Source organism: Dermochelys coriacea, chromosome 13 (assembly GCF_009764565.3).
Source record: "Dermochelys coriacea isolate rDerCor1 chromosome 13, rDerCor1.pri.v4, whole genome shotgun sequence".
Classification (NCBI taxonomy): Eukaryota; Metazoa; Chordata; order Testudines; family Dermochelyidae; genus Dermochelys; species Dermochelys coriacea.
In genome coordinates, this window is record NC_050080.1 from 2,574,291 (window position 1) to 2,590,169 (window position 15,879).

The 15,879-nt window shown below is 48.3% G+C and overlaps 1 protein-coding gene and 1 long non-coding RNA gene across 6 annotated transcripts in view; both read left to right on the forward strand.

Moving 5' to 3' along the window:
* Nucleotides 1-15,879, forward strand: part of BCL2L1 (BCL2 like 1) — a 34,146-nt gene that overhangs the window by 6,304 nt on the left and 11,963 nt on the right. For all 5 annotated transcript variants that reach the window (XM_043496014.1, XM_038369137.2, XM_038369136.2 and 2 more), the window contains one exon: nt 347-1,023. In XM_043496014.1, coding sequence (XP_043351949.1) covers nt 472-1,023 — 552 coding nt within the window. In that variant the 5' untranslated portion in view covers nt 347-471. The remainder of the gene's footprint in view (nt 1-346; nt 1,024-15,879) is intronic.
* On the forward strand, nt 1,030-4,976 carry LOC122456524. The gene is made up of 2 exons (XR_006275456.1): nt 1,030-3,607; nt 4,097-4,976. It is a non-coding gene; the product is annotated as an uncharacterized LOC122456524 (long non-coding RNA).

A 15,879-nucleotide genomic window follows, 5' to 3' on the forward strand; every position in this document is an offset into this window, starting at 1 on the left:
TGAGTCCTTGTTGACCTTATGCAGAGGTGTAGAAACCCCTCAACCTTCTGCACAGCTACATGACAAAAGAGCTTTCAGGCTTTCCCTGGTTCATGTAGAGGTGGCTGAACTGATTGCATTTCATGTGCATGTGACTTGTGGCTGTTTCAGAAGCAAGTCCAAGGGTTTTCAGCCTAGTTCTCATAGAAATTGATGGTTTTCCAGCAGTTTTCTGAGGTTCTGCCTAATGTATAACTGCAAAAACACTTGAGGGTCTCGTTTTAGGAAGAAGCTACGGATGTTAATGCCCCAAATGTGAGTATAATGTTGTATTAACAATTTATTTGCCTCTCTTTTCCCTCTGAAGATTGTCTGCTCAAGGTTCAGATGTTTGCCTTGACTCCAAAGGAGAGCAGAGTCTGGACCTGGTAAGCACGTTGGTCAGCTTGTGTTCTGGACCATGGACTCCATGAGAATCCCCCTAATGTGAAAATGTCGAACACTAACAGAGAATTAGTGATTGACTTTCTCTCCTACAAGCTATCGCAGAGGGGATACAGCTGGAGTCGGTTCGATGGGGAGGATGAGATCAGGACTGAGCCTGCAGAAGAGGCTGAGATGGCAAGCGTCCCTAATGGGAGTCCATCCTGGCATGCGGGTCCCAGCCACATAGTGAATGGGGCTGTTGGGCACAGTAACAGCCTTGAAGCCCACGAAAGGGTTCCGGCAACTGGAGTGAGGCAGGCGCTGAGAGAGGCAGGAGATGAGTTTGAATTGAGGTATCGGAGGGCCTTCAGTGACCTCACTTCTCAGCTCCACATCACCCCTGGCACGGCATACCAGAGCTTTGAGCAAGTGGTGAATGAACTCTTCCGGGATGGAGTGAACTGGGGGCGCATTGTGGCTTTTTTCTCCTTTGGAGGAGCCCTGTGTGTGGAGAGTGTTGACAAGGAGATGCAGGTGTTGGTTGGACGCATCGTCTCATGGATGACCACTTACCTGACTGACCACCTAGATCCCTGGATCCAAGAGAATGGCGGTTGGGTAAGAACATGTCTCACTTCCAAGGGGAGCACACTCCCCACTCATCTGACCTTATTTGCAGCTATAGTGCAAGTCTGATTAAAATGTAACTGGCTGAACACCTTGTGCACGCTAGTAATTGTCATAGATGTCCATAGTGAAACAAACGCAACTGGAATGGGCCTTTCCCTGCACATTCTTAGCGGTTTGCCACAAGGGGTCACTCCATTGTGGCAGAGCAAAAAGAATTGGTAGCGTGCCCAACCAACCAGGCTTGTCTGAATCCCTCTTTCTTCTCGGCCTCCTTGGATGTTGGAGAAACCCTTTTGGCAGCCCCATAATCCAGGCTGGCTCTTGAGATGGAACCCCTTGTTCCTTAGCATGTCCGACAGTGGTCGGGAACACAGCTCAGGACTGAACCTTTCTTCCACCTTTGTTAATGCAATGATCCTAAAATGCTGGGGGTGGACTTTGCAGTCTAGTGAGATGGATGATATGCTAGCCCCCCACCTCTGGAGACAAGAATTCACCTTCTGATTTGCTCACAAATAAAGTAGGCCTTCTTTCCCTGGGTATCTGTCCTCCGTGTAGTCTGAGAATTGAGGTGCATGGCTAGAACTGCGCAAAGAGAGCCAGCTAAAACTCCTACTGCTGTATACCTGGCTCCAATCATGGTTGTTTCCCCCCTGCTCTCCTGAGCACCAAACTTGCGTACCCTTTTAATGGATTTGTGTTAACATGAGTAGGTGTTTCCGATTGAAGCCCACAGTCTATTCTGCTCATCACCAGATGGCTTGCACTGTGGAACTTGGTGTGTCCAGGGGATTTTGCCAATGGGAGATATGTGGCCTGATGCTCTAGTTTACGACTTGTTTTAACTCCTGCATTCTGGTGGCTCTTTGTACTAGTACTGGCTGGACAGGGAGGACACTTCCAGCTACTAAAACAATGAGGAATCCAGTGGCACCTTAAAGACTAACAGATTTATTTGGGCATAAACTTTTGTGGGTAAAAAAATCACTTCTTCAGTTACTGGCAGTGGAGTATTGTTTCCCTTGCCCATTGATGAGCTGTGGTTTTGAAAATTGTGTTCACCTTCACAGCCCCAAAGCCACAACCAGTAGCCCACCCTGAAATCTAGAGGAGACTTGAGGAAGTGCTGGGGAGTATGGAGACAAGGTTCTTTCAGCCTGGCCTTGCTCTGCACCTGCTCCTGGCACAGGTGAATTCGATCTGGCTCTTGAAGCTCAGGGAAGCCCAGCATTGGATCCAGGATAAAGTAAAGGAGTGGCGGCAGAAGGGAGGATGTTGGGCCCAGGAATGCTTGGAATGCAGTTGTCCTGGGGTGTGGCTATCCAAACAGACTGAATTTTGTTTCATGTTAATAACCAGGATTCTCATTGACCATCTCAGCAGGCTGTCCCTGGCCCATTAGCTCTCTAGCCTTGTAGATCACCCTAGCAGCAGCTGAATGCTCTGTTTCATCCCTCTCCTCTCCAGCTTTGGCTTTTAAAAACAGAGATTAGTCCTGGAATTGGGTGATCAAATGGAGGTTTCCCAGTCTCTGTGGCTGTTGCTGCTGGTGACGATTGGATTGTATCCTGGAGACCTAGGCGATAATGCAATCTGATTTTGTAAATGAACTCCCTGGGAGATTTAGATTAAATCACTGATGGAAAGTCACTGGTCTCTGCTTGTTGGGAATGCAGTACCCCTCCCCCACCCCAACCGAGTATCACAGTGTGCTTCCTTTTTGTCTGAGCACAAATTCATTGTTTGAAACAAATATTTGTTCAGCAGATTGCATGAGGGCAGGATTCCTCTGTGTCTGACACACCCACTGGCTCCTGCTCTTAAGATGGCTATTAGCCGGGTTTTTTTTGTTTTTGTTTTTTGTTTGCCAGACAGAGAAGCAGCTTTGCTCTGTCCTGGTATCTCTGATTGTGATTCTGGCTGGCTTGTATTGTTTATTGCAAGCTGGCCGAACTGTGTGACACAGCCATTGGTGCAGGGAGGCAGTGCAGATGCCCATGATGCCCAAAGAGAAGGTCTGGGCTGTTTCTGTAGGTTCTTCTACACTGCCAGCTGTAGAAAAGATGTGGGGTGTGGCTCCATTACAGGGGCTTCGAACCAGACACAAGACTGGAGCTTTGATAGCTTTAGTGGTGGTGCTTTTGGCCTTGTTAGCACTAGGCCTTCCCCCCCATCCCAGATTTCCCAGTCTTGTTCTCTTTGTTCAGCTCTGCTGCTGCTAACAATGGTGCTAATGTTAATATTGCATCACAACTGTTTGTAAAAGTTCAGCCATCCTAATAGGGGTGGAGGGTTATGGTTATCTTCTGTTTCACCTTCCCCTGCTTCTAGATGCAGAGAGAAACCATTGGCCTCTTCTGAGCTAGTTCTGCCATGAGCCTTTAACCAGTGAGTGCTCCTCCTGGCCCAGTGATGGAGTAATCTCTCTGTCACTGTCCTGTTTGCACAGGGTTACTGCTCACCTACAGTGTATATGGTGCATGCTGAGCAGCTGTTGCCTGGTGTATTCACAAAAAGGTGCCATAGCCAAATCTCAAACAGAGGAATGCAAGTTCTGACTGGCCTGCTAGTGGTATGTATCAAAATAGTTTGTTTTCTAGAAAAAACAAGGAGTCGTCCTTGGGGCACCTTAGAGACTAACACATTTATTTGGGCATAAGCTTTTGTGGGCTAAAAACCACTTCATCAGATGCATGGAGTGGAACATACAGTACAAGGTACCACAAAGACACTCTGTTGTTTTTGCTGATACAGACTAACGCGGCTACCTACCACTCTGAAAATTGTTTTCTAGAGAATCACAGCGTTTTACTGCCTGCCAATCCCTGAGAGAGGGCAGGAGTAATACCAGGCAGTCTTTTCGGGTAAGAGTTCCTGCTTTCCTGATGCTGGTGAAAATGAAAATGAAAGAGCTGCTGTGGTGCTTGGGATGGAGGGCCAGGATGCCATTATCAGAGTGAAATCCTTGCATTTGTAGAGTGGGTGTGAATAATGCTTTTCTGAGAGCTCAGCAAAGGCTGGGCGTGATTCCTGATGAATGACTCATTTACATTTCTAATAGAGATCTGGTCAGAAAGTAAAGGCTGGCATTGAAGGTTCTGGCAACATCTGTGCAATTCCATGAATAAGTGGGAACTGGAGAATATACTGCTGTTTGCTGATGCTGACTGTCCTGTCTCTTGGCTGGAGCATTGAGCTTTGTCCCATTGGAGTAAAGCAGACAGTTCCCTAAAGTACTGATTTCCTGGATGCTTAACGTGTAAACACACCAAGGAGGCAAAGAAATTGAGGATGGCTCAGGGGAGTATAATGAGAAGTAATGGATGAAGATTCAACAAAGGAAAGGTTAGGGTTCAGATTTCTCACTGGAAAGAACTATTAGTCATATGCAATAGTGGAATAGTTTCTCAAGAAAAATAATGCCAATAGAATTATCTGAAGTCTGAAAAACTGGACATCACTGGAAGAGGGATAGACTAGATGAAACCTCTTCCCCCTTCCTCTGACCTGCCCAACCCAGATTTTCCAGATGCTGAATGGTAGCCAGGTTGGACAAAGTCCTGCTGAATTGCATTGCAGCAGGATGGAGTCTTGTGGTGCTTTGTGGAGAAAACCCTCTAGATAATATGATTATGGAGAGTCTATTTTCTAATGTCGTTTTTTTTGAATGATGGGAAATGACACAGACACTTGTCGTATGACAGCAAGTTGTGCTCTGCATACACCCTCTGTTTTCACAGAGAAAACTCGAGACATTGCATCTCACCCTTCGTCAGACTTTTTGCTCCTCTTCATGTCTACTCCTATGATTGCTATTCCACTGTGGGGATTGGGAATAACCATGTCGAGGCATTCATCTTATTCTCTTAGAGACTTCTGGAGTGGACTCAGTGGTAGAATTTGCGGCTGCTGAATTGGAATTAATTTGCAAACTGGATACAGTTAATTTAGACTTGAATAGAGACTGGGAGTGGATGCGTCATTACACAAAGTAAAACTATTTCCCCATGTTTATTCCCTACCCCCCATCGTTCCTCAGAAGTTCTTGACAACTGCTGGAAATGGCCCACCTTGATTATCATTACAAAAGGTTTCTCTCCTCCCCGGCCTTGCTGGTAATAGCTCACCTTAAGTGATCACTCTCCTTACAGTGTGTATGGTAACACCCATTGTTTCATGTTCTCTCTCTATATATAAATCTCCCCACTGTATTTTTCACTGAATGCATCTGATGAAGTGAGCTGTAGCTCACGAAAGCTTATGCTCAAATAAATTTGTTAGTCTCTAAGGTGCCACAGGTACTCCTTTTCTTTTTGTGTGCAGATGTTAAATCCCTGCTTGGGTTGGATGAGCAAACCAGATGTATTCTCAAGCCCTCCTATCCTGGTATGCCAATCTCTGTTCCTAGCATGTAGGACTCCCATTGCCATCTAAGGGAGTTTGTGTCTTTAATTATGCCTATTTAGACCTTTCTGCTCGGGCAGCGAGAGGTTCACTGGCTGATCAAACAGCTTGGATAACCAAGATTTGGTGTGTAGTTAACACTGTGAGATTAACTCCTGTTAGAGTAAGCATTGATTCAAATAGGTATATTGTATGTTTAAAAGAGCTTTATAGAATCCACTACATTTTTTTCAAGGAAATGCAGCTATCTCTGGGTAGAATGTAGTCGTTTAAAACACAGCAACACTGTACAACAGCTCAAAGACATGGAATGAAGATTAGGTACTTGGGTACCAAAGTGATGAGCACAATATAAATACCAAAATAGAAGAATACTGTATTCTTATTAAGTTACAAGGGAAATCCATGTGGGCCAAATACAATTATGCAAACTGGACTGTGGCTAGGGTACCAGAATTAATATTCAGACTCTTATACAGAAGTTCCATGGGATCTTTAATGGCCATAAGTTGTCAGTATGACATCTTGGACAAAGGATGGTATCTCAGGTGCACAGACAGCTTTAGGGTGTTCTCTGAGAACGCACTTTTTCCCTCTTTGTGACAGTGAAGTTCTCTCTAACTGTAAGGCTCCTGCATTATCGGGCAACTGGCTTTCCCTATTTTCTTTGCTCCTCCTGTCTTCCAAACAAATATCCCACCCATTCATCTACTCTGCATGCTATCTAGGGCTGGGGAAAGATGTCTCTCTAGGCATCACCTGCCTGGGTTAAATAAATATTTTTCTGAACACCAGATGGTTCTCTTCTCTCCCAGCTGAAGCCCTGAAGATTCTGTCTTCTCTTCCATCAGATTCAGTCACACTTGTGTGGAGCAGGGAGGGTATATCCAGGCACTCCCTGCAATCATGATGATCAGTTTCCGCAGAAGACTAGCTCAGTACCAAGTGGAGAGATAGGGTGGCTAGTTGCAGATAGGGGCAGTCTGAACAAAGGGATTGTCTGAGATCTCTGCTCAGTGTGCAGACCTTTGGCATCTTCTCAAACTGATTCAGAGGTGGGAGGCTTTTCTGTACAGCTCTTCAGGAAATGCCATTGGAATGACTTCCATTGCTGCTTCCTGTCCCAGCCCAGCAGCAGAATTCCTGCCTGCTAAAAAGTGAAAGATGGAAAGAAATCTTTGCAGACTTTCACTCTTCACCCCACTTCCTCAGTTTCTGCCTCTCTTCTCTCCCTATTTTTTTCCTATGCAGCATCTCTCTCTGTGTTGTGCGATTTGAATACATTTTGAAGGTCTGTGATCGAAGCAGGAATTTGCATGTAAGAACTCCTGATCTCTCACCCCCTTGTGCTGTCACTGACTTACTCGGTGACTCAGAACAAGTTTCTTAACTCCTTTGGACCTCAGTAAAAGGGCATAACACTTCCTTACCTTGCAGGGTGGACTGTGAGAATTCTTGTTTGTAAAGTTCTCTGAGATCCTGGAATTCAAAAAACAAAGTACTTTAAAAATACCCCAAGATGCATTTCCAAACTATTTTTCACAGTTACCGATTCTCAGCTGCTTTAGTTAACTTTAGTTCCCCTGATCTGCTGGTGCTGTTTGAAATTGGAGTTCAGGCCCCGACTGTGAGCTGTGCAGGGTCTTTGCATGTCTGTGCTATTGAGATGCCTTGTCTGATCCAGCCAGAGGGGTTGGGAATGGTGAGCCCTCACTCACACCATGGAAGTTGATGCTTTCTATGCATGTGCCTGACATGCACTGCCACACCTCGTTTCTGGATCCCTAACTGGATGTCAGAAACGACATAAGCCTCCCTTTATATAATCCAAATGGGAGTGCAAACAGCAGGCCCTCGGGGAGAGTGTGGTGGAGGCTCAGTGTGGTGGTGTGGAGGCTGAGATGTGATGTTTCAGGGCCTTTGCAGCTCTTCTTTGCTTCCCCCCCCTCGCCCATGTTGTTGAGTGAAAGTAGGAGTCCCCTTCTGAGAGAACCAGGAGCGCTGCTCTAGGGAAAATAACTATTTCCCTAGCAGCTACTAAGCCTAACCAGTCCTGGGGGAAACTGGATTGGCATGGTCGGGAGGGGAGGTGGGAATGAGGATGGGCTCATCCAAGAACCTTAACAAAGTCTGATCTCAAAAATGAGAGCCATCCCTGATTGATGCTGGTCTTTTCTGAGACAACAGCAGAATTGCTAGGCAGAGATGTCTCCCCATCTCTGTGATGATCTGTATACTGATGGCAGTAGGAGCTGTAACTGCTGTTGGCATCCTCCAGGGCATGCTTAAGTGGCCTTCTCTCTGCTGGGTCGTGCTTCCTCTCCTGCTGCCCCTTCTGGCAGGGATGCTGTTCTTGGAAAACCCATTGTTCTGAAGTGGCTAAAGAGTAATATTGGTAACAGGGAAGGGAAGCATTTGGTCCCTCACAGACTTTGCCTTGGTTGGGATGGGACCTGGGATTGTCTGTTTAGCTTTCCTCTGCAGGGCCACAGTTCTTCTCTGAACATTCCCAGAACTCCCCTGGTCCTATCTATGCTGTGCCAGTGACAATGACAGTCTGTTGGCACGAGATCTTCTCGCCCTGTGGCGTGCACTTAGAGCTGTGCCTGTGAGAGCTCTCTCCACTTCACAGCATCAGGCCCATTGGTCTGTTCCTAAAGAAGGAAGCATGGCCTCTTCAGTTGTCTCCTCTGGGGCAGTGTTCGTTGTTGCAGCGTTCAGGTGGGGGGATAAGGTTACAGTTTGCCACACAAGCAAAACAGCCCAAGCTGACTGGAGGGCAGAACCGTTAACAGATGGCTCCAGCTGGGGGTTACTGGGGAGCAGGTGTGGGTTTCATGACGGGAAAATTTGAAGAGAAACATGTTGATTTTGAATTCAGGAGGCCTGTAAGGTTGTGTGCCTTCTGCCACAACTCGCATGCTGGCAAGCTGGGTGACCTAGTTATGGTGCAAAAAACTGCTTGCTTTGTTTTTTATTTTTAGGCATTTCACTTATTTTTATCCGTGTGTTTATTTTAGATAGAGCACGAATACAGGAGCTCTCAGTGCTGGGAAGGGCAACCTCTAGGCAGAAACGCCCAGTACAGCTCCTCCACGCAGCCAGCATCTTTACATCCGCACGTGTTTTCTCCCAGGCACGTGCTCACGTGTACTGATCCACTGCTGTCTCTTAGGATCCCTTTTATGGGGACCCAAATGCCCTCAGTGCTGGCACCTGCCTCAAGGGGAGGGAAGAGTGGATGGAATTCAAAGGCCTCTTCGGAGTTTTAACCAGAGAAGTTCCTGCTGCCTCTGGGATTATTTGAATGCAGTGTTGGTGGTGGTGTTTGTTTTTCCCCCCTTTTAAAGGGAGCAGAGAGTTGAATGAACGTGGAGTTGAATCTACTCTCCTGATTGCAGTGGACTAACTTGCAGCCTGTTCTCTCTCCCAGTATGAGAGTGTAAGTGTCCTATTTTTTGGGGAGCAGCACCTGACTGGGAGAGGGAACAGAAGGCACAAAGAAGGGCAGTAGGCTGGGTCTAGTCCACAGGACAGCCTGATCATAGAACAAAGAGCAGCCAGTTTCTCTTTACCCCAAGTACTTGGCCTCCAGTTGCCATTCAGACTTGGGAAGTAGAGACTTGGAGGTAACATTTGCATCAGAGGAGCTGAGCTACTCTGTAACATGGACTTCCGACTGAGGTCAACATGCAACCAGAGCTTCTGAAGCAGGATTCTGTCACAGTTGTAAACTGTGCATGAAGGGATGGATATGTATAGCGTACTGTGAGGTGCCTTGCCTGTGACGAACGCAGCAGGTGCAGGCTGGGTTACTTGTTGGTTGGAAATAGAATCGTATGCTTGGGCTGAAGCAGGGGGAATGGACAGAACTGTCTGTTTGACAGCACAGGTGTCTGAGCACCTGGAGGCCCCTTACAGAGTGGGGACAAAGGGGGGAGAAGAATGAAAGATCTCTCCTCCCCCTCTTTCTCCCTCCTCCACTACTGTTGATACCAGTGCAGTCCTTCACCTGAAGCAAAGAGCTCCACACTAAACAGAGCAAAGGTGAGGGAAGCACAGGGCTCTCAACACCTGCCACACATGGGAGTGAGCTGCCAGGCTTACCATTGTGTGCACTGGAGTTAGAGCAAGGGCTTGTTTGACTGCTGCATGCTGGTACTGGTCAGTGCAGAGAGGAGGGGAGCAGCAGGACAGCTTCCACTTGGATGGTTCCTGCCCCTTCAGGACCATTTCAGTGATGTTTTGGACGTGACCTTGGACCCACTCACAAGTCCATGGGAGTTTTGCCATTGGCTTCACTGGGAGCAGGTTAATAGCATTCTGCTGGCGGGAAAGCTGTGCTAACGCTGTTGTCTCAGGCAGTGACTAGCTGTGCTGGCTAGTGATCCCTGGCCAGGAAATGGAGGCTGTGTGCAGATGGTCACAAGTACCCCTCAAGTGAAGTCCCAGCTTTGTGCATTGAGGGCATCTGATTTGAATGCCTGTAAACCTGTGGCCTTAAGAGCTTGGTTATGCTTATTCCATCCTGAAATGACGTGGCTCACCAATATCTTCTTGGATTAAACAATTATTTGCTTCCAGTGTGTGACGAGGCCCAGAGCAGAGTGCTGCAAAGGAACCCTCCTGCTGCAGTAGTTTGCCTTGCATATGTTAGGGAAGTACGACCTATTTGGCTCCCTCGCCTGTTGGTCAGGAGGTTTCTTGCTAAGTGACTTCATGGGCTGAATCACTTGAGATTTCACATGGATTAACAGGAACTAAATGAATGCATCTCCTTCCCCTTCTCCGGCTCCATCCCAGGGCGGTGTGGGAGGAGGAGCTCTGCTCAGAGGGTCCCTGGAACTTACCCAAGAGAGAGGGGCTGAGACAGTCTATTTAAAATCAGAGTGGGTCCGTGTGTGGAAGGAGCGGGTCCTGATTTCTTGTCTGTTCCCAAACCTGACCATTTTCCCAAGGCATGTTTTTTGTTGGGGAGCAAGAGGAATGGGAGCATGTTCTTGCATCCAGCCTCTCAGTCTGGGGGTAGATGCCTAAGAAATGACAAGATCGCACTCTGGTCATGGGCTTGAGAGCACACTAGGGCGCACCCCAGCTCTGGCCCCAGAGAATGAGGAATGGGGTCATGGTGTCAGGGTCCAGTGAAGCCCAAAGGTTGTGTCTTTGCAAAAACTGCCTCCTTGCAGAAACTGTTGCCTCATACCCAGTTCTGCAAGGACACAGGAACTTTCTTAATGCTTGGGGGTGAAGAGTGTGACTGGGTGAAAATGCGGCTTGGTTCCTCTCTCTGGGCATCGCGTGCTGTAGGCATGGTCTCCCCCAAAAGGAGGTGCTTGTGTTACACAGCAGCCTCACTAGGCACAGAGCCATTGCACTAATGTCTCATGTCAGAGCTATCTGAAGCCTAGAAGATAAGGAGTCTTCCCACTGCCCCTAACATGTGCCTCTCTCACCAAAGGCCAGCAGACTGGTCTGCCCTGTTGGGGCTCAGACACCATCTGTCCAGTGGGGAGAAGCCGCATAGAGACTGTTTTCCAAAAGGCATTAAATGGGTTAGTCCACGGAAATGCAATCCCATTCCCAGCAGGTGCTAATCTCCTGCGTGGATCCAGCTCGACCTACATGTTCCTCACTGTGCTTTTGTATTATGGCTTCATGGTTCCCAGCTCTCCCTCTCCTGTGTGTTCCTGATACTGGTTCTGGTCTATGGCTCAGCCCAGACGATTCTGAGGGAATAACTTTCACTGATGAAAGTTGGACGCAAGTGGATTAGTCATTCATGCCAGCTCTTGTTTTGCTACGCCTTAATGTTTCATCTGATGGCTGATTGCCTCATAATAGAGAGAACACTTCTGTCCTCTCCAGTCTCTTCTGCCATGCCCAGAGCAGGCCAGGCTGACTCCTGGGATGAAGAGAGGGGCTGCAGCTCTCTGGATAACCCCTCTGACACGTTTGGGAAATGCTGAAATTGCTGATTAGCACTTGTCATCTCGAGTGGTGCAAGCACATTGTAGGTTCTGTGAAGCTGGTGATGAAACCAGTTTGACAAGCGTCCCTGGCAGCAGGGTTAGGAATGGAATGTGCTAGTGACTGTCTCTGTTTAGCAAAATACTGGCTTTGGCCATAGTGTGCACTAAACTCTGGAGGTTTTTTGTACTTCCCACTCCAGTATCCAGTCTGGCTGGAGCCCTTACGCAAACTGGGACAGCCGGTGTGCCTTACCTAATGCTAGCTGGTGTCCTGCTGTGTGTGTGTGTGGTGGTGGTGGGGGGATAGGTTTTATCTCTTCACAGCTCTGGGTCACAACATCCTGGAATTTTGACAGTGATTGCTGAGGACTCAGGGTTCACATCACCCAGAATTCCCTGCTATTGTAATTGAAATTAACCAGCTGCTTCCATGTAGGTCAGTCATTTGCATAACAGTTAAACTGAGTCCCTGAAGCATTTGCACCTGCAGAGTCTGCTTGTGTCTCCCCCCACTCACCCTGGAAGCTGGCAGTGAGTTACTGACAAAGCACTTGAAAGAACACTGGGGGCGGAACAGCAAAGCCTCGTGTGTGGAGCGGGGAGCAGCTCCGAAGAGCGGTTGAGGCCTGTTCTCTGATGTCAGATTCTCCTGAGGGGGGGAAGGTGGCATATTTTCTGAAATATTTTGATTGCAAGGGTGGTGCTGTGTGCCACTGGCAGTTACAACCGCTTGGACATTGCTGCTGCCTGACACTCAGATCCAGGCTTTGAGGGGTGGCTGAGCAGCCATACAAACATGCCGGGGGCTTGTGGGGTTTGCAGCTTGTCGTCCGGCTCCATGGTGGAGAGAGACAGAGCAGGCGACCTCGGGGATCTCTCTTGGGCTCTAGTAGTCACGTGGGGACCCGCTGAGCTGTGTTTACAGGATTCTAGCAGCAGCCTTTGGGAATACTCCTGTTTTCAGTTTTTCTGATAGTGCTTTTCTCCATTGAGCTTCATCTGCAGGTTTGTACATGCCAATCCCACGTGCTGAGCTGGGTAAAGGGCAGCTGCTGTTCCTGGGCTTTGCTGCACCAGGATGTTTCCTATTCCACACCTTGTCTTGCTCATCTCTGTATGAAACCATTCCCAAATGCACATTAATCCAAATTCTAATGGCAGCTTCTGCCCGGTGGCTGGGGTGCATCATAGGTATTGTAGCTGTAACACAGCGGCTGTTATAGTTACAGTTACGGGTGTACTAGAAACACCGAGTGCCTCATTTGAGGGGAACAGTGTCCTGTCGCTAAACACCAGCAGTTGGGCGTCAAGAGCCCGGGATTCTGTTCCCAACTCTGCCACAGACTGTCATGTGACTCTGGGCTGGTCACTCAAACTGCTTTATGTGCAGTTTCCCCATCTGAGATGATAGTGATCCGCATCATAGGACAGTTTTGAGAGCTAACTAATATTTAGACAGTGCTTTGAGACTCTTGAAAGAGAAGCCTCGTGTATTTGCTGAACTGTTTGGGGTGTTTTTCTCTAATGGTACACTGCTCTTTTATGACCCTCTTTCCCAAGCAGATCTTGTTGGGGTGGCAGAGAGAGCTTGTGCATGGTGGTCACCCCGCTGTGTGTGTTAGTCACTGGGTTGGAACAGTTCCTGCCTTACAGGCTTGGGCTGTAAATAAGCAGGTGTGGCAGTGGCATTGCTTGGTGGAAGGTGTGGCCCTTGGGCTGGTCTGTTGCCTGTTTCCTCCACATGGAATGTTCTGTATGAAAGGCCATTGAGGTTTTTTCTGAACCCTGCCCAGATTAGCTCTGCCAAGGTACAGCTGAGGAGTCCTTCCCTGTCATCCGTTCACACTTCCTCTGCTAGAGGAGAGACTCCTCTGCTGTACAGAGCCAAGTGACCCGTTCGCATGCTGGTGCACTTCAGCCATGCCACATCAAGGAATCTTTCTTGGTACCCAAACCCCTTTTTCCCCCTATTAACTGCCCTGCTCTCCTCTGTATCCCAGCCATGGCTCAGACAATATGTTGCTGCCCAAAGAGACTAGACAGGGATTATCCCCCTACATCTGCTTCCCTCACTTGTCCTCATGGATCACTGCTACTCACTGAATCCTGCTTGTACCTTGAAAAAAAGGAACTTGGTCTGCTTCACTTGGCCCTGTCCCCAATTTCACTATAGAGAATGACAGGTTTATAGAGAATGCAACTAATTTTCTTCCCACCTGTCTAGTGTTAGCGTTTCAGATAGTTACCTAGACACAAGAGAATGAAACTAACCCAGCTCACAGGGTTGGTACTACTGATACATTTAAAGCACTAGTCCCCACCAGTCTCCAGATAGGGATGTGAATGCCAGTGTCCTGGCCAAATTTCAAATCTGATAGACTATGGTTATCTACTGAGATACCTCCTTCACACCCAGTTGACATTACTGGCACTCTTTAAACAGCTGCTGCATCTCACCCCAGAGGTGGCTGCATTTTATGGTGGGTGAAGTGATTGGTAACTGCCTGTTTTACACATTTAAACAGATATGCAAAGTGTTGTGGGACCTTCAGGATGCCAAGCTCAGTGTAGGTGTAAGATGGGTATCGTGCTGTCAGCACTGTGGAGGGGAATGAGGATCCCTTCTACTTTCGTGCCAGGTTGGGTGGTGAATGGAGCTGATGGAGTGGAGTATGGGCTGTGAATCTGATTCTCTGCATGTACAATGTCTTCTGACCAGCAGGGAGGGTGGAGGTTGCAAAAACAAATACAGAGAGATGCTGAACTGCACTGCTGAACCAGTGGATGGTTCCTGGATGACTTGGAGGTGAGGTGATACCTCACTACCTATTGGCATAATTACTTCTATTGTATTTCACTGTCACCTACTGCCCCATCCTTGTTAGTATATCTGTTGCCTCTTGGGTGGGGGAAAGAAGGGGATGTGTGAAATGCAGAGAGATTGTAAAACAATGTACCCTTGGGAGGCTGGGGTAAGCCAGTACTGACTGTCTGTGAGCCTCTTTGTAACGTGCTGTTGCTATCGGAGAGTCATCGTTTGAGCAACTCAGGAATTCTAAACATTTCCTCTCAGATAAAGGTGACTGGGGGAGGCTAGAAATATCTGGACATGTCTGGACTAGTCTGAGATCCAGAACAGGAGACTGAAGAGGTTGAAACTGACACTTGGGGGGGGGGGCTAGACCTCAGGTATAAAGGAAGCGAGGCCCTGAGTCAGTGCATGAACTGGAAGGTAACCTGAACTTTGCTTGTCTCCAGTGTGTCTACCAAATCCTGAGCTAAAGCAGCCTTGTCCCTTCTGCCTGCCTGCCCCCGGTCTGGGCTTGCTGAGTCTGGGAACCGAGCGTGGGTTGGGGGCAGAGCCCCATGCAACGTGGCTGGAATGGAGAGTGTTAGTGACTTCCACAGAATTCTCTGGCTTCTCCAGGCACATCAACATGGAAAGGGACAGGGGCCACTCTGCTGTGTGGCCCTCAGTGCCCTGCCAGCTGCATGTTGTCCAGTTCTGGAGGAAGAGGAGGGGTGCTCCATGTTCCTCCACTGTTGTCCCTCCCTGCCTGGAGTGCCTGATAGCTCCATGTATTCACCAGATGCCATTTATCTCTTGCTCAGCAAACACTTTCTTTTCTTAGAAATAAGCGCTTCAAAACAAGTCTAGTTCCAAGAAGAATTCTAAGGATTTCCACAAGCTCAGAGGCAGATACTATCAAAACTAGAAACAAAATGCCAGGCCAGCCTGCTTGCCCTCTCGGCACTCTGCCAAGCCAGCCTGCTTCATTGCGAAGGCCCTTCGTTATGCTGGGTGGCCTCTCCCTAGCTCCCTGTAGCAGTTCTGTTTGCTAGGGTATCTGTGCTGCACAGTGTCTTGTGTTGGGGATGGGGGCGCGTTGATTTTATTACGAAGTGGAAAGACTTTTAGTTTCTTTGTGCCAGTTTTTGGTGCTGTGATGAGATTGTGCCTAAATCCCTTAGTGCTGCAAATCTATGCAAATATGGCAGCTTGTCAGTTACCTAGGCATGCTATCACTCTGCCTGATAGCAACGCACTCCCCTTCCTGGAAGCCTTATCAGAGCAGGGCAAGAGGGTGCTTGGGGACTCTGTAGGGGGAACAACTTATTTAGCATTGGGCTCAATAAAAGAATCTCCACAGCCTTGATTTCCCCCGCCCACCAAACATAGCAATGTTGGTCACCCTAAAAAGAAAGGTCTGGCGCTTTCCTGAGAGGATGCGGAGACTGCAGCATCCGGGGTTGCAGCGGGAGGCAGGGAAAGGGCTCTAGTGCACCTGCCCAGGGCCAGACAGTGCCTTTGTCTCTTACTTCCCCCTGTCGTCTTGTGAGGCAGCCCCAGCCAAGAACTGGCAGATGAAGGAGCTGTTGGGCTGTGAGTCTAGAGAATGACTGCATGGACCCTTCTGGATAAACACTGTGTTACCAGGGACACTTTGGTGGGGGGGAGGCAATATATGCC